This window comes from Nilaparvata lugens, chromosome X (genome assembly GCF_014356525.2).
Source record: "Nilaparvata lugens isolate BPH chromosome X, ASM1435652v1, whole genome shotgun sequence".
NCBI classification, from domain to species: domain Eukaryota; kingdom Metazoa; phylum Arthropoda; class Insecta; order Hemiptera; family Delphacidae; genus Nilaparvata; species Nilaparvata lugens.
The window spans coordinates 90,587,438-90,611,860 of NC_052518.1; the positions used below are offsets into that span (position 1 = coordinate 90,587,438).

Here is a 24,423-nt window from a genome sequence, read left to right on the forward strand (position 1 = left end):
CTCGGGAACGCCTTTTCGACCCCCAAACGCGATCCTGGCTGCAGGAAATAGCCAGTGTCCGAGGTTAGGGACCTGGTGACCAACAGTGACGCCTGGTGTAAGGGACCTCCTACCTTGCTATTTCCAACTGGAGAAGCCAGAGGACCTCGAGTAAGGCTTGGGATGGCCTTTCTTGACCACGAGACACGATCCTAGCCGCAGGAAATAGCCGGTGCCCGAGGTTAGGGACCCGGTGACCAGTAGTAACGCCCGGTGCAAGGGCTCTCCTACCTTGCCTTTTCCAACCGGAAAAGGGCCCAACTGGAAAAGGGAAATTCGGCCCAACATATTGTACAACTGAATATATTTGTTTATAGTGACTTATAACCTCCACTAGTTGAAATATATTAAAAAAGTGAAACCAACGCTCTCCATCTTGTTCATACGTTGAGTCAAATATTCAGTCAGTTCCATTGTGTGAGAACTAAGGAATCAAACTCATTATAGCCTATTCCTTTACAAATTTACCACCGAAACCCCTGTTTGTAATAAATTGGTATAATTAAATCACAGTTTGGATTGAGTAACAGGTCTTCCAAAATAAATAGATTATTTATTTTCCTGAGTTCGAGTACTTGTTGGCTGGCTTGGATATATTATTTTTAATGATAAAATTAATAGGCCTACAGTCCACCAAAAACTAGAGGATTTAATTCTATGGAAACTTTCAATTTCAAATTAAATTGCTCTTTGTGTAGTATGACTATTGTTAATGTGGCGAACTGTGCCACCCATGGCATTAAAATGGAGAATAAATCATAGAAGAAGGGGTGAGTAAATAGAGGTGAAGATATTATTCCATAAAGATGAAAATTTTAATGTACATGAGGTTAAAGTGAAGCCTCTCATAATCAGACTTTTGATATTATAACGTGCCCCAAATTTATTTAATATGGATAAAAATTGAAATTTCATATTTGAAGCTGGACTTTTCAAGAGGGGCAAGAGCATCCAATGTCTCAATTCTCTTTGCTTATTCATTCTATTGCTTAGTGTAGAGGTGCATACAGACTTATGCGCCTACAGACTATGCGCTATACAGACTATACAGAATATGCACTACGAACCCGCGTATTTCGCTTTTCATCAGCTGAATGAACTTTCATCAGCTTATGTGATAATGTGTAGGAACAATTTAATTTTATGAATTATATAGAGTTTAGTGTAAAAAATAAAAGTCTATTGTAGCCAGTGAGTATAGAACGTAAATACATTCTATTTAATCCACTGTTGTAGCCTTGACTGAATTGAGCTACAGCGCCGGAATGTGCTGTCTCAGCAGCCAGTGTCTCATTACTTCATTTACTTGTGCAATCCTGCTCATCACCATAGTAAATTTTCACTCGGAAGGAGAAATAATGTTCTTATTTATCTTCTTTTCAATTGATTGTTTCTCTGGTGAATCGTCGGATAGCAGCACCTTACGGACAGGCTCCCGGAGAATTTTCCACGTCGTGGAAAAATTTTGATCGGCGCTTGTCAGTTCGGTGTGTGCAACTCTGGTGAAAACAGGACGGGTTCCTTGAGGCAATGCATAAATCGAGAATCGGTGTGATTATTGTGCTCGGTGAGTTGGCAAAATCTCAATCACTATAAAACATTACAATCTCAATCACTATTTCATATCCAAGCGACACATTATTTCTCTTTGTATTATTAATGTACCGTTTTATTCTGAATCAAATAATTATTCTGTAGATTGATATTCTCTTGTAACTCTCAGACATCCAGAGACCTACTATAGAATTTTATTCTTTCTCGTAATAGGAGGTGGAATTTTGAATAGCTTTATCAATTCTATTTTTGTTGTTCCCATTGCTTTAAATTTTGGATAGGAAGGCTGATTCCTAAATATTCAATTAGGAATCGAATAATTCAATTACAAAATTATTGTTTTATTACTTTTGGTATAATTCCTTCATTCGGAATCAATTTGTTCGTATGAATTATTAGTAGTATTGGTCAAGAAATTGAATTTGTTTATTTTATTTTATGCATTTGCTCTAAAACTCATTATTCTATGAGTTCATTTTATGTCCAAATTAATTAAGTAATTATCAACTAATGTCTTTTTCAATTTTTTTTTTAATATCTGCTCACTTTTATTGAATTGGTGTCGCCCTAGCGACAGTTATAATTGTCAGTAGTATGGAAGGATAATGCTTTGAACAATTAATTCAGGGCCGGCTTCCGAGCGCGTGATTTAGCCAAGTTCTAGACTTTAAACAGCTGGAGTCAGAAAATTGGCTTTCCAAAACGGGGCGTGGTCGCAGTTTTTATGACAGTAGTGGCAGTTTTCATTTCCTCATTTCTATAGTTGTAAACGTTTTTCCTTGACAAAATTAAACATTACTAAATAATTCAAAATAGCTGAAACTTTACAATATTTTCTCTTTATTTTATTTTGTGTACGATTTTCTAGTTTTTCGAAATTTAATTCAAACATGACTATGACTACTTCCCGTTTCGAAAAGCGAATTTTCTGACTCCAGCTGTTTTAAGTCTAGAACTTAGTCAATTAATTGAGTTATGAGATTGTCGAAGTAATTTACAGTTTGAGATTCATAAAGAGTTCATGGGAGTGTTGTGAGGCTCATACATTGAACAGAGACTTGAAATCATAAATATTGTCCATTAACTTATTTAATTTTAGGATTCCAATTCTATTTGTGTAATGTTACGGTTTTAAAGTTATTGCTAATTACTTAAATTGGCTGGTGTCATTTTAGTAAAGTGGAAGATAGTTAAGCTGAGTCAATTTCTAAAGTTACGCAAGTTACGCAATCTGTACCCCAGGATGGGAGAGAATATTATTACGTTTTTGGGAACTGCTGTCTCTATCTGGCTACTACCTCGGCCAACCTTGCGTTACAGTTATTATATAATTATGTATCTTACTGTATCTGTACAAATAAATATATATAATATAATAAGCGATAATGTAAATCATCAGCTTCAATCAGCTGATGAAAATCAAAATGCGCGTGTTCGTAGCGCTCAGGTCTGTACGCAAGGAATTAGCAAACAAGCTTCATCAATTTCCTTGTTCCGTGACCAATTTTCTATTCAATCAGTGTTCTCTGTAGCCAATCCCTTCCTCACAATTTACAAAGAACAAAATCTACCGTATTTGGAATCTGATCAAATTTAGAATCCAGAAACTAGAATCATAGAGAAAAAATAGCTTAAGTAGATATCCCATGGTATAGGGCGTTTATGTCGCAACTTTTACTGTTATCTCAAGCCGATAGTCCACGTAGTTCTTTCCCGTGAAGCTGTGTGACGCTGATAGTCTCTCATATTGTGCCGTTCATACAGTCTCACCCCAGTAAAAATCGACAATAATCGACAGTAATCGGTTTGAGTTAGCAGTAATAGTTGCGACATAAACGTTAAAAATAGTTGCGCCCTTATACCATGGAATATCTACTTATGCTATTGTTTTTCTATGCTAGAATCTAAAGCCTTTTTCTATTACAAGGGTGCCCACACGTTTTGGGTGAGGCGGGTCCCAAAAAAAGGAGATGAAAAGTCAGCAGTCATCTTTTTGTTTTTTTTTTAATTCGAGGGAGGGGGTAGCAGCTGAATATTCCCCCCAATTTCAGGGGGGGGGGTGTCCCATGAGCTTTAATCTATTGCATTGTAATCTTTAATAGTGATAATAGATTACAGTGATATCATAATCTTTGATTGTTATTATACATTTTACTCACGATTTTACGATATTTCAGATTTCAATAGTTCGTTGTTCACTTTTTAGTAGAAAGTGGAGCAGTTCTCAACATTTTCAATACGTATCACATTATTTATGATTATTATTCGTCTTTCAGAATTTCGATACCAGGAATTTTCACAATAATTTCTACTGTGTGGCAATGCTGTGTGGTCGTTGGTTGACTGCAGTTGGAAAGACAGCTCTTGCTGACGCGTCATTTTTCCTCTCTCCTCTCTCTCATTGCCTCGCAGTTGATGTGGAATATTCATCCATTGTTCTCGAGCACTCGTCGGAACAATATTTTCTCTGTACTCAATAATAATAATTATTGAGCTCGCAGCTACCAACGCAGCAACTCAAACGCAGTTTGAGTTCAACAGTGCTTGGAGACAGATTCATACATCTAGAACAGCCTACTTTATTAAAATTGAGCTATTGGTGAGTAGAATAAACACTTTACATATTCATTCAGTCCAAATTGATTTAAAGTTTTCAAAAAAATGAGAAAGGATTGGTCGAGACGAAATTCATTTCTTCATTCCAATATGTTGTCCACTTTATAACATGATGTAGGTTCAAAGTTAATAATCAGACTTTTTAAACTCAAGGAGGTTATTTCAGAAACATCTGAAATAATAGAATATACTTTTATGACTATGCGGCTTTGGAATAGAAGGCTCTGTGTTCCTACCGATATTCCGTCGAAACTCTCAGCTAAGGATATTCAACTGTATTGAAAATAATCCATATAGGCTGATTATGACAGAATAATAGATTATTTCATTTAATTCATAATTTTATCCAGATCATAATTGAAGTTGAAGAATAATACCTCTATTCAATTTTGAAACACTTATGCCCGGTTTCACCAAGCTTGGTCCGTGGTCGATACATTTGAACATACTGGTATGATTTACGAGTGTACTGGAGTTACGGATAGTAACTATAACCATAGAAATTATATGCTTTAGTGTACTCGCTGTAAAGTGTACCTGTTTTGACTATGAACTTAAATCTCTTGACCTAGTTTGATGAAACCAGACACGACACACGAGACTTTTATATTTTGAATGAATCGAAATACTGCAATTTTTATAATGCTATTTAATTGTGATTGTTTATGACCAGGTGCAGAGCAAAGCTGGATCGTCGGGGATCGAGCAGCGCTGATTTTGAGCACCATGAACGAGACCACTCAGGTACCACCGAGAAACCAGCAACCACTAAATAAACGGAGTGAGACCGTCAGCCGAACAATGGACAATACTTGTGATCTAGGGATAGTTGTTTACAATGTAGCTGGTTTGCGAGGTAAGCTCTATAATGAATTGTTTAATCTTTGAGAAAATTTGATAGTTCTATTTTAGTAGAAACATTTATTGAAGAGGGAAAGCCGGAGTTTTGGGATATCTTAAGGAATATAAGGTATTTTGAGATTATGCAATGAAGGAGTCCCAGATGGACAGAGAAAAAGATTAGAGATCTAAGAAATCTTTAATGTTATAAAGAGACCTGTGATTATAAAATTTGTTGAATGAGAATATTGATATTGTGTAATCTTTCCATAATTGAAAAAAACACATTTTTTGTCACATCCACATTTATTAGACTTTTACACAAGACTGCAGTTTTGTTTTGAAACCAAAACATCTTCAGCTGTTAGTAGATGTGTTTGTTTCAACACACAATTGAAAGATATTGCTGATCCTTATAGCCCGGTAGTTGGAAACAATAAATTGAATTATCGCCTTTCTTATGCAGAAGGAATATGATCGAACTGGTGAAAGCTCACCCTTTTCGGTATCACTCGAAAAACTGCAATAGTAGCTCTCTTCTCTCAATTGGTGACTCTTTATAAAATTCCCTTGGTATTTTGTCATCTCCTGGGGCTTTATTCTCACAAACTTTTTTTCAAAACTACATGTACCGTACCTCATCCATCTCAATAGCTTTATCCAGATGACAATCATATATACTAGTGATCCTCTATACTATGTTTAACATTTCAAACACTCATTACTTTTGACACAAGCTTCAAGACATTTCAAGATCAAGTCAAAATAGGTAACGGGTTACCGAGATACATAGCTTTGAATATAGAAATATATTTTTCGCAGAGAAATTGGAGGGAGATCAGCCAATCACAGTGATGGATAAAGTCATAGGTAGAATCGTAGTTGCCAATTTGTCGATTAGAGTCAGTCGACTGAATGCATCCAGAGAGGAAACTCCTCAAGTTTAACATGAGCGCTTGGAAACTCACTAAAAATATTAGAGAATGTTAGCCAGTTCAGAACGGTATCTTCGCCGCCGTTGTATCCCTACCTCTGTATGTATGACTTCTCTGCTGTGCATGTCCCTCCCAAGTTCAAAGTAATTTTGTACGGAGTATAGTTATGACATATTTTAGGATATAAGTCTCCTTCCATGCATTTTTTCAGGCTGTAAGTTTTCATAATAAATGTAGATGACCCTTATGAGTATTCCAGGTACGGTATTCAAAATCTGTGTTCAGTCCAAAAAACTTATAAGTAATTGAAAATTGAAAACAAATTTAAAATGATTTTATCTCCAAATATTATTCCTGGAGATTTTCTGAGAAAAAACGATGCATGATACATTATACAGTATTATGTGCTTCAGATGTATTCCTACCATTATTCAAGTAAACCCTCTGCATACATGCCAAATTCAACTTGCCAGCTCAGGCAAGTCCGCCCGACAGGCGGAGGGGTTATAAATGGATATTATCTTAACACCATAAATCTTTGGTCGTGTATATACTACTACCGAGCATCCATCACAGTATTATTATTACTGTAAAATTCTGCAATTGATAGCGTGTTATCATTCCCATCACATATAACATTAATATTACTTGAAGAAAAACGGGTGCATTTTTTTGTTGTTCAATATTTTGACTTTTAAACTCTATGTATGATATTTATTAATTCAAAGCAGTTTGTTTAGTTATGAAACGGATACCAAGCCAATTTCATATTTCATTTTGTATATACATATTCAATTTATATAAATAAAAAGAAATAAAAATCTCAGTACCCTTTTTTGAAATATTTTATCACAACATTTTTATTTCTTTATATTTATATCACAAGTAGCCCTATACAGAAAAGAGATCAATTTATATATTCATGTTCTTTATTCTGCCTCAAGAGTTACCGGTAATTATTATAATTTAACACAAACTTTGGCTGTCGGCAGAGTGCCAAGCCCTATGAACTTTTTATTTCTTTCAATTTGTTTCTTATTGGATTAAGAACTACGGTAGTCTAAATTTGTTTTGTCAAATAAATAAAGTTCATTTCTATGCTATTCTATGACCAGGTGCAGACATTCTGCTAGCTCTGAAGAACGCTGTGTCTGCTTATCCTCGCCTGGAGGGTCGGTTCCCGCAAGTGACCGGAGTGAGCTTTGGCTTCGACCCGACGGCCCCACCCGGGCAGAGGGTGGATGCCTCGCTGGTCAGGGTGGGCGACGAGTATCCCGATCCCAACCACAAGTACCTGCTTGCCATCAAGCCCTATCTGCATTCCGGCTGCGATGGATACACTGGCCTCAAACAGGCTACTGTTGTGGTGAGCTATAAAACACCTAAACATAGACATTGATCATTATAGTGAGATTCACGTTATAAAGTTAGAATCTGATTAACATTGGTGTTGCTATCCTTTTTGTATATGCCATTCGACAGAGCAGATAGCTCTATCCTTTCCTATCTCATTTAATTTATTCAAATTTATAATGAAATGATAATAAATCATTTATTGGTGAATAAAATATATTTTATTTAGAGTTAATCATTATCAACAAGAATCAGCAATCAATTTTACATGTGATAAACCGGTTAAAATAAAATCACTTCACTTGCATGGGCTACTTTTAAAAATTATCAAAAAACACAATATAAAAACAAAAAGTATTCTTCATTTAAAATATTTTAAATAAAAGGTGCTTTATGTTCTTATATCGGTTAAAATAATTATATCTATTCGACAGACCCTTACAGAGAACGGGGCGCAAACTATACCGTACTAGTTCCATATACCGCTCCTATATGTAATTTTAATCGATCTTCGCTGATTCTACAGGTCTAAATTGAATAATTAATATATATAGAATTGGTTTTTATTTTACAAACATATTTTGAATTTTTTATTGTCTTTTAATATTCAGAGGAACAAACTTGCTTCATTCAATATATTTTTTCATTATAGTAGAAAAATTTAATGAATAATTAGTCATTTTCGTGCTAGAGAAATATTAGTGTATTTATATGCCCATCCCTATATGCACTCAAAAATGTTTTAAATAAAAGGTGCTTTATGTTCTTATATCGGTTAAAATAATTATATCTATTCGACAGACCCTTACAGAGAACGGGGCGCAAACTATACCGTACTAGTTCCATATACCACTCCTATATATGTAATTTTAATCTATCTTCGCTGATTCTACAGGTTTAAATTGAATAATTAATATATATAGAATTGGTTTTTATTTTACAAACATATTTTGAATTTTTTATTGTCTTTTAATATTCAGAGGAACAAACTTGCTTCATTCAATATATTTTTTCATTATAGTAGAAAAAATTGATGAATATAGTCATTTTCGTGCTAGAGAAATATTAGTGTATTTATATGCCCATCCCTATATGCACTCAAAAATCGATCAAAATAGTATTCAGATTATAAAATATTCAAAGAATCAACTTTTCTGTATGTGAGTATCTCAGTGCTTTTTGAAAACAATCAATTAAATTTTTATCATGAAAAAATCTTTCAAATTAGTGATAATTCACACAAAGAGATCAAAACAAAATTCACGCAATGAATTAAAACATAGTTTGTATTTCGATTTTCCACTGAGATACTTCTATTACGGTAATCTATCTATTCACAAAAAACAAGTTTTAATTCTCATGGAACAATTTTCAGTTGGAGAGATTTGACTACCTCAACCACTACCGTATAAATCCAGAACTCATCTAGCATTTTACTTTTACTGAATACTCAAATGACGATGATGCCATAAACAAACATACCGTTAATCTGTAGTTTCATCAAAGCTCAAGTTTTGTGCTAATGATACTTTTTCAGTAAAAAAGACATCATATTCCTTTTTTATTTCATATCTATTTCAAATATCAGTAAACATATTTCACAAAATCTCCGATACTGATGTGTAATAAAATAAGTGTTCAGCAATTCCTTAATTTCCGTTTGAAAAAGTAATTATATTGATTAAAAATGCATGTTGTGTCTCCAAATATAGAAAACTGAAAGGGTACTACCCAGTTATTTGAGTCATACAAATAATCATATTGAATATTATTTATTTTCATGTAGCTTGAGAAATAGATGAGTTTTGGACCTTATTCTGGCCAGCTCCTGGGATCTTAGAATAAAGATTCGAGTAAAATAGATATATTATGAATTTAGAATAAAATTTAGTATTCATATTTTATGAATGGCAATTTACTTTTATGATCGGTCACACTAAAATACTAGAGATGGTTTCCAATGGAGGTTATCAATAATAATATTTTCTTCTGATATAATAAGCAACGTGGCACATGGAATTGGTATTCATGCTTCTAATACGTATTAAATGCATAATTACCAATTGTATTTTCATACTTGAATATTATACCAATTATATAATATACTAATTATTTTAAGTACTGGACTATATTTTTTCAGATACGAGATTTGCGACCATACTTCTGATCTTCATAAGAAGCTATATCACTTTCATTTAATACAAGGCTACTACAACTACATTTCAAGAGAGAAACAACATCACATGCATCCAAACAACATCCATGGAACACACTGGAACATGGAAATGGAACATATCATCACCCAATGTAATTCAAATCACACAAGGAATCAACTCGGAGAATCGGAAAAATGTGGTCACCAATCGAGTGAACTGGCGGCTCCAGGCGAGTATCATTCAGCATGAATTTCCGAACAGATCCACATTATAGTTGTTAGCAGCCTAGGTGTAATTCTTCTGTAATTTAAATAGTCTTATTCGAATAAGTGAAGCCTCATCATGATTCATCTATTACTACTGCAGTTAAGCTTGAGCTTGATAATATATTATTTTAAGTTATTGAATATATGTTTATGAGCTTCCCTGTACATTGATAAACTACGGCCTACCTCTCCAAGAATTCATAAATAGATTGTCAATCAATCTTTATTAATAATTGAAATTACTATCAAAATTTTTATATAACAATAAACTTAATATTTCATCAATTATTTGATAATTTATTGAATGACTGCAAATAGAGTTCAATCTGAGATTTAAATTTCAAATTATAGAGATATCTGGAGAAGGATACTAGGCCTATGTGTTTCATTATATGAAATATTTTTTATAATTATTTAATGAAAATGGAAATCTTAATTTGGTTATCTTGAATGTATTTGATCTATCTCATCTAAAATGACCTTCTTTCGCAATGTACAGGGAGCCAGCATATTCATTTTGTAAACATATACACCAATATAATATATTTTCAACATTATCCAAGAATTTAAAATAATCTCGACTTCTATCTTGATTGGATTCAGCTCTGTACTAATGTTATCCAAATTTTTGGATAAAAATTCATTATCTATATTATTTGTCAATAACTTGATTTTAGGTTTAGCTAAATAACCATATTAATGAATATTTTATCTTATTCACCTCGAAGTATTGAAGAAAACTAGTATCACATGTTCACCCGTATTTTAATTTTAATTTTTTCAATTACCATAAGCAACCATAGCAGTTAAAACTATTAAATAGCAAGAGATAATTTGATTGTTAACCTTTATATGTGTTCCTATGAGATTCACCTCTTTACAGAGATGTTTTCTAATGTTCACTCTTATCATAATTATGTAATGTACCTAGCTGATTAGTTGACGTGCATTTTCACAATCCGAGAGTACCCATTGTTTAAAAATTATAAGTGTCGACGACGGTGGAAATTCATGACAAATAAAATTGAACTTAAAAAATGTATGGCTCTTGGCAGTCGGTTACGAGGACGGGACCTGAAACTATCTACAGCAGATAAACGGGCCCGTTTGCTGTAGATAGTTCCAGGGGTCCCGTCCTCGTAACCGACTGCCAAGAGCCATACATTTTTCAGTCCAATTTTATTTGTCATGAATTTCCACCGTCGTCGACACTTTCAATTTTTAAACAATGGGTACTCTCGAATTGTGAAAATGCATGTCAAATAATCGGCTACATTACACGTGTAATAGTGATGACTATGCTAGTCATATCTTGTGTTCAAGAGAATATTCTGTAATGAAGTTCTTGTGGAAATAACTTTTTGTAGAGGCATTGTGTGGAGTGCTTCCAAGTCACAGCAGGTAATAATTTCAAGTGAGGATTTGATATTTTCGTTTTGGGACTTGACATTATTGAACTAACTAATATGTAAATTAAATAGGCTATAATTTCATGTGAGGATTTGATATTTTCGTTTTGGGACTTTCATCCAACACATTATTATTGAACTAGCAAATAAGTTCATAAAATAGGCTATCACATTTCGCAAATTTTACAATCCACTTATACTAAAACAGTAGAGCTTTAATTGAAAAATATATTTTTTAAAATGTGTTATGACGAATTATAGTTCATGTTATGTATTAAAATTAGGTATTAGGTATAAATTTTAGTATCATATATTTTTTGACATGATTATTATTTTATGCATCACATTTCATCACAGATTAATTGAATAGTGATGGAGTTTCAATGACACGTAGGCGATCTGACAATCAGCAGACATTTTTCGACATCAACAGACAGCATTGCCATTTCCTACTCAATACAGACTCCCGAAAAATGTCCAGTAGTGCAGTAGTTTGAATCATGCTGCAAAGAGCAGTTACCTTGTTGAATGAAGAGTATTTCTATTTAATCCATTTTCATTCCATATCATCTTGAACATATATCAGTGACAGTATCAAATATGTATGACTTGACTACAATCAATAGAAAAATAACATAAAATCAATGTATCAAGGATTACAGTTTAATGTGCTCATAACTCTTGATAACCAATAGATGAACAAAGAAATGTACCTGAAAAATAAACAGAATTACATCGTACCTAACCATTTCAAGAAGTAAGCCAGGCAATCATAAAATTAATTAGAAAAAAGTTAATATCTTTGGTTATTATTTTGTGATTTATACCGGAATACGAACCATTAATATTCAAAGTTCTAAATAATGTTCTCCCAATGAAAGTAATGTTCTTCCTAATGGAAATATTGGGTTTATTACGGTATCCATTTTTGAACAATGGTTTTGAATTTCTTATGTGTGTTATGTTCTTGAAAGGTGCGGATCTGCAGGAAGTATAATATTTATTATGTAATATTTCATATTTGTTTACCAACTTTTAAAAAATATTGCATACTTTTTCTTTTTTGGGTTTTTTAAGAGAAGGAAAAGCTCGATCATTTATTCAGAATGATTCTAAGAGCCTAAAGCTCAATTCACACACAATTTTTGTCATTTCCACGCCACTCCTACATGAACATATCATGATGTGAGGGGGCCAAAGCCTAGAATTCGCAGATGTTGGAGCCGAATCCTGTATCCACCCTACCAGTTTCAAGGGCAGGCCAAATTTTGACCGCATAAACGTTAGTCCTCTTACTTCGGAACTTACTGCTTGTGCTATGAGGGCACCACTTATGTTGGTTACTGTGGTTTTCTGTATTATTCTTCTTTGGTTAACATTTGTTGGGCTGGTTGGCAGCAACTCGTCTTCATGCCTCTCTGTCATCTGCCATCCTTTTGAGGTCTCTATAGTTGGCACATCTCAGATCCTTCTTCAGTTGTTCTACATAGGTCCAGTCTTGGCCTTCCTCGCGCATTATACCCTCAGTATTATATTTTTTTTATCACGATAGCATTTTTTTATTCAATGCCTCGTATCCTGTCAATTGTAATTTCGCATCATGACGCCTAGTACATCATAATAAACATTGCAGTCTCGATCAAGGTTATATTTTGTAATTTTGAAGGTTTTTATTTGTTTTTTAACATTTTATAAGTTTTTATTTGATTTTGAGGTTTTTATATTGAGTTTAAAAATTGGTATAAAAATAAAAATCTATATTATATAATAAAGGAAAAAACTGGCTTAGGAAATTCACGATTGACACATCATCACGTCTGAACTACACTGGACTTGAAATTTTTCATTCGCCGAGGATGGTTATAGGCCTATTTTCAATTTTCCAAGATTCCATTACGTCAAGTTTTCAATTAGGCCCTTGCAGAGCACGGGTTACCTTCTTGTTCCATAATGAAGTGAGACCCTGGGACATGTTTTCTGAAAATATATACTATATTTGCGTACTTTAATACCATAATTATTCAGTTTATATTTTTGTAGATTGATCTTAAACATTGCTGTATGCTATTAAACAGTATAGGTAATAAGTGTATATCATTGATCTCTACATCCTTTTTTAATTTTTTAAATGAGATGGAGAAACCTAAGAAGACATACTATTTTATTCAGTATGGATAAAATATTTCATTCACAACTACTCAGAAAGTTGTATATTAAAATGTAGCCTACTTTTCAATTAATCCGTAACACATGGCGAACATTCTCCTGGTCGGTTGTAGTAGCCTACTTCTGTCATCGACTTGGGTCTATGACACCCAGAATTCTATTACCTTCTAGTTGGATTGGACTGTGCAGGATGCTGGTGTAGAACACACTGAGGACGATAAGAAGATTTTAACTACGATTTTATTCCACAGAATCAAGTGGCAACACGACAGAATGGAAATGAAAATATTTTTAAATCCAAACACAAAATATGGCGACACTAATACTAATCTTGGAGCGTTGGGCGTCCAGTAGTAGGTTAATAGGCAATAGCAAGGGTTCCAATTTTGGAAAATGGTTGGCAGGTGGCTTTATAACAATAGGAAATTCCCAAAATTCTTACAACTCAATAGATTGATCAAAACTTCAGTTAATAGTGAATTTTACTAAAAAAAATGGATAATTAAAAAAGAAATTCGTCATTGAATTAATCATATTATTAATTTGATAATTTCTGAGTAGGTTTTTGCCTACACCGTTTCCTATCAAAATTCCCAGTGTCCCTCTGGGCCGGCTAGACTCAGTCGGCGTCTGGGGTGGGCTGCAATAGGGGACGGGACGCTTTGTGTGGTGTCCGTCAACCACCCTGGCTCGTGTCAGCGGTTGAAACAGGGCCTTGAATGCCTTCTAGAGATGATTTCCTCTTTTAGGAAAGAGGGGCAGTGCTATTGCACTGCCTAACAGGGTTGGGTGTGGTGAGACGGGAGTAGGAACAGTCTGGTGACCAGGTCCTCCTTGTGGACAAAGGTGGTGTCTGCCACCTCGAAGTGGTGTCATTGGTCCTCTCTCAATTTCCTCTTCCTTTAAAGATCGACTTTGATGTTGCTATGAGAGTGGCCTACCGTCAGGACTCTGAGCAGGGACTCCAATTGATAGGTTGTCTGTAGCCTGTGGGAATGCGATTTCCGGGACGGGAAAAGTGTTCCTCTTGCTATTCCAAGCTGAATTGGAATTTTGAAAGGGCCCTGGAGCAAGGCTTCACTCGAGATCACCAAGTCCAACATCTCGGTTACCGGCTGTCTGTAGCCTTCAGGAATGCGATTTGCGGGACGGGAAGAGTGTTCCCAATCCCTACTGGAAGTCCTCTTGCTGTTCCAATCCGAGTTGAAACGATGAACAAGCCCCAGATCAGGACTTCGCCATAAGTCGCCTAACTGGAACCAGCTCTCTGGAGTCGTCAGGAATACAGCTAACAATACAGAACAAATTGGTCCGGTCTCTAGATGTCTTCTTCTCCTATTCCGAACCACTTCAGAATATTCTCGAGTCTCATTAGATTCTGGTCAAAATCTAACCTGTCGTAGCAGGTTGTGACAAGCTGGATAGCTGCTACAAAGTGCAAATGATGTTGTACAAACCTCACCTTCTTACCAGATTGATGCCACACACCTCTTTCCTCAATTACAGCCAAGGAACGGTGTATCTTGAAGGTGTAGTAGAAGTATGTAGGATGTCTGTGACACAAGTTGCATTCACTTCGGCCGTGTTCTGCTCCATTCAACAGCTCTAGACCAACTGACTCAACTGGCTCTCTCTTCTCTTGGTGAGCCTCCCTTGGCAGCCGAGCAAGTTGAGACAAGGGTGCACGGCTTAGCTAAGCAGTAGACCAGTGCCTAAGCTGCTCATTAGACAACGAGATCTTGCACAAATATAACCAAGTGTCGAAAAACTAACTCTAAAAGCAATTTCCCTCACTAGTCACGAAATATATCTTGACTACTGAGTGAAAGAGAAACGGGGAGGAGGAGGGGGGTCGCAATTAGAAGGGTAAGCAATGGACATATGCCCCAATACACAGTGGACATGCTGTCATATCACCGACGGTCATATGATACTGCACTACCAACTGGGCGCCAGGTTGGATCCTCACCAACCAGTCACAATGGAGTTGCATTGTCAAGGAGAGTAGCAGTAGAATGTCCGGCCATATGCTTCTTGGCAGCATCTGCCATACCTCGCCCCTATAAAAGCGGAACTCCTGAGATGTGCCGTGCTTCCACACTGCATAGATGTGCTGTGCTCTCTCACTGCATAGATACACCATGCTTTTGCACTGCATAGATGTGCTGTGCTTTCGCACTGCAGAGGTGCGCCGTGCTCGCGCACTGCCTGACTACACCGTGCTTGCACACTGCTATTGTGGGGCTTCCGCCCTGCTGGTGGCTGTGCTTGCACACTGCCTGACTTCGCCATGCTTGTATACTGCTATTGCCAGGCTTTTGCCCTGCTGGTGGCCGTGCTCACGCACTGTTATCACTGGGTTTTTGCCTAACCTTTATGAAAGTAATAAAATAAAAATAATTTTGAAGAAAATTTTTAGAATTTTAAAGTAGGCCGGCACATCTAGAAAATGAATCTGAGTCTATACTATTTCAATTCATGCAGGCGAACAGGTTTGAGTCAGGAAAACTACGATAAGTTATTGCCATGCCTGATTTAATCGCCTTAACACCATGAGAAAACACAAAGAATATATAAAACTTTAGCAAGTCTTAAACTCAATATGAACATAATATTAAAAATTTCATTCCAATTTAAAGACTATCTTCCTGACTTTCAGCAATACTCTACAATAATATATCTTCAGAAACAATAACTCAAATGTAACATAACTGAAAACTTTCTTCTCTACTTTCTGTACTTCTTTGGAAAAAAATTATAATTATCTACCATCACTAATAAAATCAAACTTGGGAAAAGACCTGAATTAAAAATAGTGCTCGGCACAGTTTCTGCCCTGATTATGGCTTCACCCATACGTGGCGTCCATCAGGAAGTTGGACTCAAACCCTCGGGCCCTGAGTGTGGGTGCTTGCTGACACGATAAGACTGGTGGAAAAACTCTTTTATATGTCCCAATCAGCAAAATCAACTTGAATCAAAATCAAAACAAGCTCGTTTTGTCAAACGTGAGGGCTTGATTCAAGATTTCATTCGCATGCGTTTAGCTCGAAATGAGTTAAATTCAAGAGTCCGTTTATACATCGTTCAAGCCAGTTTCGAGCTTGAAATGCAGGCTCTAATCAGGCTTGTGCTGCGAGCTAAAATCAAGGTCGCGTTGCAAGCTTGATTCAGGCCCGAGATGCACGGTCAAATCAGGATTGAGATGCAGTCTTGACTCAGGCTTGAAACGCATGCTGGATGCAATCCCCCCATTCAAGGCCATCTGGCACACCTTTCACGAAATTCAACCTCGATTCTATTGTGATTCTAGATCAATTGTCCATGCGGATCAACAGTCCATGCGGGGAAATAATTATTCCATAATTATTATTCTGTTCTATATTGTACATTGTTTTTGTATTGGAATAAAGAAATTGAATTGAATTGAATTGAATTAGAGTCTGATTCAAGCTGGATGTTTAGAGTGAATCAATCCTGATTCAAGGCATACTGCCCTCTTGAAGTAAGCTTCTTTCAGCTTTGAATCATGAATCTGATTCAAGGCCAGTGCAATCCAATATCAATGCTTAATCATAATTCAAATTTTATCCAGAATTTGAAATAAATCTGTAATTCTTATTATTCATGATTCAATTATTCTTCCAAACTAATGCTCCAATCTTACTATTGCCTTAATACTCTATTTCTATACTCAGTGGACATCCATACATTCTATATATAGATGAAATCTATATAGATTATAATATATAGATATAATATAATATATAATATATATAGTATAATATATAGATATATGTTATAATATATAGATTATAATATTAGAAATATTCTCAAATCGAAACACAAATTACGGCAACATTAGTGTTAACGATTTTATTCCAAAAAATAAAGATGTACAAGTGGCAACACGACAACCTCAAAATAAGAAAATATTCTTTAATCTAAACACATATTATGGCAACAATAGTATCACTGATTTTATTCCACAAAATTAAAGAGGAACAAGTGGCAACACGATAAACTCAAAATAAAAATATTCTCAAATCTAAACAGAAAATACTAAGATCAATCTCGGGGCATTGGCTGTGCAGTATAGGACATATCAACGGTCTCGAAAATTGTAAAATGTTTGGCGAGTGGCTTTCCAACAATAATAGGTAATCTCTGAGCTTCGGACAACTCAATAGACTAAAAAAATGAATCAATTCATAATAGTAATAAATTAAGTCTATAATAATAAAATTAACTTTATAATCAAAACTTCAGTTACTAGTGAAGTTCACTCAAACAAATCAAAATGGAAGATTAAAGACAAAATTTGTAATTCAATTAATCATATAAATAAATAATAAAATTAACTTTATAATTAAAACTTCAGTTACTAGTGAAGTTCACTCAAACAAATCAAAATGGAAGATTAAAGACAAAATTCGTTATTCAATTAATCATATAAATAAATAATTAAAGTTGAAGCCATTAAAAATGATAATTTAATGGTACTCAAGTAAGGAAATCAAGCCAAGGACTAATAATTTCAGCTCAATAATTCAATCTGACACAAATGAATCAATAAATATTGGTCAATAAGAGCTATGAATATCATGGGTTTAGAAAGAAAAATAATTCTAATACATGCAGCAGATATGATATTAGTATAAACAACAGAAGGTTAAACTAGTATTTTATGTAATAACTACTAAATAATAAAAAAATAAAATTATGTAATAAAAACTAGTAGCTCAAATGAATAAAGATTGGTCAATCAGAACTATGAATTTCATGGGATCAGAAAGCAATATAAATCTAATACATGCAGCAAATAAGATGATATTAGTATGAACAACAGAAGGTTAAACTAGTAGCCCTTCCCGAGTGCTCTCTCCCCAAAGGGCGAAAAGGATCAATAATAGATAATAATATAAGATGGATAATACTTGATTAAGTTCAAAGTAGTAAATAACCTGTGACAACGATCTTCTCAGGGAGTATCGGAATTATCAAAATTGAAGTTTGTTTTGATTAATAATAATCCAATTTAATGATAATGAAGATAATGTCTATTCATTTATCAATCCACTCTTTGCTTGACAAAGGACTACACACCAAGTCCCTAAATGAATCAATATCAAGGGTGAGACTTTACAAAATCCAACTAATAAATTTGCTCATGATTTAGAATGCCATCAACTACACAAAAGGAAAAAAAAATTACCTGTAATTTAGAATGACATTAACCACACAAAATGGGAAAAATAAATTATCCTATGATTTAGGACATCATGAACCACACAAAATGGAAAGATAAATTAACTATCAATTTAGAAAATCATTAACTACACAAAATGGAAAAATAAATCAACTATTAATTTAGAACATCGCTAACTACACAAAATGAGAAAAATAAATTATCCTATGATTTAGGACATCATGAACCACACAAAATGGAAAGATAAATTAACTATCAATTTAGAACATAATTATAACTACACAGAATGGAAAAATAAATTAACCTATGTTTTAGGACATCATGAACCACACAAAATGGAAAAATAAATTAACTATTAATTTATAACGTCAATGACTAAACAAAATGAAAAATAAAATAACATATGATTTAGGACGTCATGAACCACACAAAATGGAAAAATAAATTAGCTTGTTAACTGTCAGGGGTTGGATTTCCAACAAATTTCTCATTTCTTAAGACATCGAAAGTTATATCTAGCTCAAAAGCATTGAAAACAAAACCGACTTTAACCGAAAAAAACGTTTATCTAGAGATTAGGTATTCATTGACCTCACTAGTTACTTTAACAGCTCTCTGGAAGACAGCCTAGGCCTTCGCTGGTCTCTCTCAGAGGCAAATAAGAACAAATTTAGTATCAAAAATATAGAAAATACAAATATAACGTTACTCCTCTCACAACAATACAAAAGAGAAGGTGGTGATTGAGGTATTAAACAGAACAACCTTGAGGAGGATGGATGGAAAGACTATTAAGCATCAGTTAAAAATATTCAATTACTCAAATCTGTAAGCAAGTTGTGGAGCGGCGGGAGAAGCCTCCACCAAATATGTAAGCAAGATGTGCCTTCACCAATTATGTAAGGGGAAAAGAACTATGATAACAAGAAAAGAACAGAATAACTAGAACTTTAATTAATGAATCTTTAACATTTGAACAAAACAAGATTAATTTGATTATAAAACAATATTTGATATGAATTAATGGAGAAAACACTCGTTTGCTGCTAATGATGATTCAATGTTTGCGGCTATGAAAATTTAAGAACAATGTATCAGTAGTCACCTACCTTTTTGAAATAGCTTCCCACTTTGGCATCCATTGGTATTTCGCGACTTTAGTATTTTAAAAAGAACAAGTATTAACTGAACCAATGAATAGGGTCAGAACCCGTCTCCCTTAATAATACAATTATTTTTATACGGCCCGATCTGTGACAGAATAACTGTACTATTAAACGAACCGAAATCTAGCCTTTTTCACTGGATCAGCCGGACTTAACTTTCAGTCCTATCGAACGAGCTCACACACTGACCAAAAGTTAAATTTTGGGTATTAAATATAAACTCAGTCAATGCCAAACATGAAAGCCATTTCAAGTACATATTTTTATCTGTCGCACAAGCGGCACGTTTGTTATTAAAAACAAAAGAGATGCAACATTAATTTTTACAACAAATGAAATAAACAATCTTTCTGTCGATGACAAAGATTGTTCAAAGACAAAAACACTGTTCATTAAACTTTTCCAATTTAAAGCTCTAAAATCCTGATCAATATGAGATAAATATATGATTCATATATATGTCCCATATGACCAGGTGACAAATCCAAAAGAATAGTAAATTATAAATGAACTTAATTTCTTAATTTATCGATGGTTATATTAACGATGTGCTAACATTGAAGACACTTGACTATTAATCAGTTACTTAATCTCTGTGTCTCAGGGTTTCGAGTAGGCAGAAGGCCTCCTCCAATAGGGCTTTTAAAACTTGAAAAATATTTGAAAGACTTTAATTCAATTTGAAAGAGGGAATTAGGCTACAATGATTAAACTGGACTGGTCAAAATGAAACAATGGGTGGCTCAAGCTTAAAAATGAATTAGGGACTCACCAGCCACAATGTACACCCTCACAGTTGTCCACTCCATCCTCCTGTGGTCGCTGCTTCTTGGTCTTCTTCAGGTGACGGTTGGAATTAGAATGATCGGCTAGGGTACCTGAATCAATCAAGAAACCTCGTATTTGTCGTCATCGCTGAACAACAGATAACCCCCCACTAAACATAAATTGCCAAAATGGTACGATATCGTACGATATTGGAAAAATTCAGTCCAATCTTGATCAGTTCAACAACCTGGAAGAAAGGCACAAAAAAAACTACAATACAAACCTCTCAATATTCCCCATATTACAACACATTTTGAACCAACAAATCTGGAACCTTTATTTTGATATCATCTTTTAAAATCTTACTAAAATTAACAAACTTTGGATTCAAAAGCGGCTTCAGAGCATCAATTTTCAACAAATTAAACTTGACCCAATGCGAAGGTAAGTGATGTAGACTGAGGCTGTTCATAAACATTTGCATCACACAGAAAAGTCTTTCTCACCAATATCCTTCCTCCAACCGAAACCTCGCAATGACTAGGCAAAACCACATACATTGCTCCTGGAATAGGTTGAAGTTTATGAAACAAACCTCCCTCACATGATATACGAGATCCTTGTTGAATATTGGAAATGATGTACTCTGTAGGTGAATATTCCATGACAGTCATCCCCTCTCCTGCCAGACTTCATTTTAACCAGCAAAATTGGTATAGCTCCAAAAGATCCGGCGACGACGAAACGTGCTCCATACACTGTTATGAAATTTGACCATCCCTCAGGTTCCTTGGTAAGTAGCAGAGGAAGTCCTCCTGTGGCTGGCAGGTAGACAAATGATGACCGGAGATAAGTTGCACCCGCCCGTCTTGCACCCGCTTAGCCAGCACAAAGTCCTTTGTTGGCAGCTGACATGATTGGTTCCTGAAGCACATCGGCGCCGGGATATGATGAAACAGCTGATACTGCCCGTCTGTGCTTATTAATGGCACCTTCAAGCTCAACACAACTGCCTCATCCCTGAAGATACATGTAGTAAGGGGAAATTCATAGTAATGCTGCAGCTCCTCTAACGACACTGCTAGATGATATCCTTGCAATGTATAACTTTTTTTCAGCTTGAATAAATCTGTTCGCAAAATAACTGGATTCACCATGCTGGGTGATAGATGCTTCTTGTCGCAACGCTCCCGCGCTGAACTAATGAACTCCTGCCTTGCCAATACGTTGATGTGTGAATGAAGATGAAAAACGTATGCAAGAAGTCGCTGTTCAAAAAACGAATTCTGATTATATAACGAAATCTGACATACTGATTTTTTTGAATGTACAGTTTGACGTCGTCCACCACTCTGTTGTATGCTTCATGAAACAGTTGCGAAAAGTTGCCTGCAAACAGCTTTAAATTGTGTGACATTTTGATGAGGTCTTTATGATCGTCAGCCACCAATCCTTGAAATGCATTCAAGTGATCAGCAACCTTTTCCTCATTGAACTGAAGTTTATATAACTTGCCATCCATAGCGACTGAGCAACAGAAATGCAGAAAATCTCCTATAGCTGCAATGCCCCTTGTCTTCCGAGAAAGCATCCAAGTCGAAGTATTGAAAGCCCGATGTCCACTCATTAGTATCGAATTTGTTGAATTGTAGAGCATCTCGACAACTTCCTACAGATGACAATCTGATCCCTGACAAGATGGCCAGAAGACTCCTTCCACTTCTAGAACCTCCTGTTGAGCCCCCGGAAAATCCACCTCATACATGAGAGGAACCGATGACTCGTAGGCGAGCCCATGATGAAGTTCCTTGAAGAACACTCCCGAGAAAATGTTGATTGCTCCTACATGTACATGCGACGTAAGGAAAACTACAGATGTAAATACTGGGTAATACATATTGAGAAATGAAATATAAGGAAGATTATAACAAGGTAAGGGAAAAAAGGAGAACCTCTTTACAAATGAGAGAACTGTACTCTGACTGAAACCACACTGACCCTAAATCTAATTAAAATTAACATTATATAATAATAAGAACTCTACTGATACAGATTGATAATACATCAACAACTTGTACTATAATAATTGGCTGGTTAATGACTAATTACGTGCAAATACTCAGAAATTCTGAAAAGGAAGGTCAAAATTATTAATGACAAAAATAAATAACTCAGAAATCAAATCTTAAATTGAAAAAGAAAATATCAATAAACATGAAAGAAAAACATGAAAAGAATAACAGCTTCAAACGTGACAAAACGATCCAATAACTGTCATTGAACTCAACACTCAAAATGAATCAAGGTTCATACACTACGATTATATTTTCATTTCAAATTAGAATTTGCAAAAACTCAATGCCAAAAATAATTTTATGAACTCCATATAGTTTTCTCAAAATGTAATTCGCTAAAATAATAAATAGTAGCTGTAGGTATTACAAACGAATATATAGCTTAAGAATCATAGTAAATTTCAATCCAAAGAAAAGTTTTCAATTAAAGCAAATTTATCGTATCTCCAAAGGCTGAATATATTTCTCTGAAACAAATAAGAACCGCTCACTGTGCATTAGTGTCAATTACATGAGTGAATATAATAAATATCTAACAACTTTTGGGGTATTTTCAGAAATCAAGATAAATATCCTACTAAATTTCCTACACGAATACAGTGTAAGTTGTATTATAATAGCTACAGTACTTACGTACTGTATAGTACAGTACCTGTTCGTTTTTACCGTATAATTATATGATAATAGAAAGCTTTATTAAAAACAGCCATAACTTCCTTGTTTTCGGATATTTTCGAAAACGGGACTTACGCGTTAAAGAATTTGGGGTCGCTGAGTCCAAATCCGAAATCAGAAATCTTCCATCTATATTTTTAAGGAAGTTAGACTTTGAGAAAAAGTGATGAGTCATACTTTTGAGCAAACGTCGGCGTTGTTGTTAGATCTTGCCTCTGCTTGCCTCGAGGGGAAAAGACGTGACAAAACGAGGTTCCTGGATAGGAGTCACCATGTGAAAGACACGATTTGACTCAATGTACTTCAACAAAAAAACGTGAACACTGTTCAGTGTTCAAGTTGCACGTCTCCTATCGTGTGAAAGTAGCCTAAATATTGTATTGAATGGATTACATGAATGTGAATCAGCAATTCGTGTGAACAGTGAAATAAAAAACACTGAGTCAGATTTGAATAATTGTAATTTTCTGTATGATATAAAGGATAATAAAAGTGAACCAGATGAATTTGTTAATGGGAACACTGTACAAAAACATGATGAAATTTTGATCAATTTATTGCAATGTGATAGTAAAAATATCTTACACGACCTGCTTTTTGTTTATCAATAATTGAATAGGTAGTTCTCAATAGGTAGGTCAATAATAGGTAGGTATTATCAATATTTTTCAAACCCGATTCAGAAGTCAATCCTTTCATTTCAATATAATTTTGTGCTCCTATTGAATTTGTAAGCAAAATGAGGAACGGGGGGAGAAGCCTCCACCAAATATGTAAGCACGAGCACGAGGGGACCCAATCAGCAAAATCAACTTGAATCGAAATCAAAACAAGCTCTTTTTGTCAAACGTGAGGGCTTGATTCAAGATTTCATTCACATGCGTTTTCTCGAAATGAGTTGAATTCAAGAGTCCGTTTATACATCGTTCAAGCCAGTTTCGAGCTCGAAATGCAGGCTCTAATCAGGCTGGTGCTGCGAGCTAAAATCAAGGTCGCGTTGCGAGCTCGATTCAGGCCCGAGATGCACGGTCGAATCAGGATTGAGATGCAGTCTTGACTCAGGCTTGAAACGCATGCTGGATGCAATCCCCCCATTCAAGGCCACCTGGCACACCTTTCACTAAATGCAAGCTCGATTCTATTGTGATTCTAGATCAATCAGAGTCTGATTCAAGCTGTATGTTTGGAGTGAATCA

The 24,423-nt window shown here is 35.0% G+C and overlaps 1 protein-coding gene and 1 long non-coding RNA gene across 2 annotated transcripts in view; one reads left to right on the forward strand and one right to left on the reverse strand.

The window, feature by feature from the left end:
- The first annotated feature begins 1,451 nt into the window (after positions 1-1,451).
- Positions 1,452-10,840, forward strand: LOC120354819. The gene is made up of 5 exons (XM_039442656.1): positions 1,452-1,606; positions 3,870-4,192; positions 4,883-5,065; positions 7,100-7,350; positions 9,478-10,840. The coding sequence occupies exons 3-5, from the start codon at positions 4,936-4,938 to the stop codon at positions 9,502-9,504; spliced, it is 408 nt and encodes a 135-aa protein (XP_039298590.1). The 5' UTR covers positions 1,452-1,606; positions 3,870-4,192; positions 4,883-4,935; the 3' UTR covers positions 9,505-10,840.
- The window catches only part of LOC120354821, a 33,185-nt gene continuing 15,662 nt past the window's right edge, over positions 6,901-24,423 (reverse strand). The window contains exons 2-3 of the long non-coding RNA XR_005573224.1: positions 20,482-20,587; positions 6,901-7,366 (exon numbers count right to left, since the gene is read on the reverse strand). This is a non-coding gene — a long non-coding RNA (uncharacterized LOC120354821). The remainder of the gene's footprint in view (positions 7,367-20,481; positions 20,588-24,423) is intronic.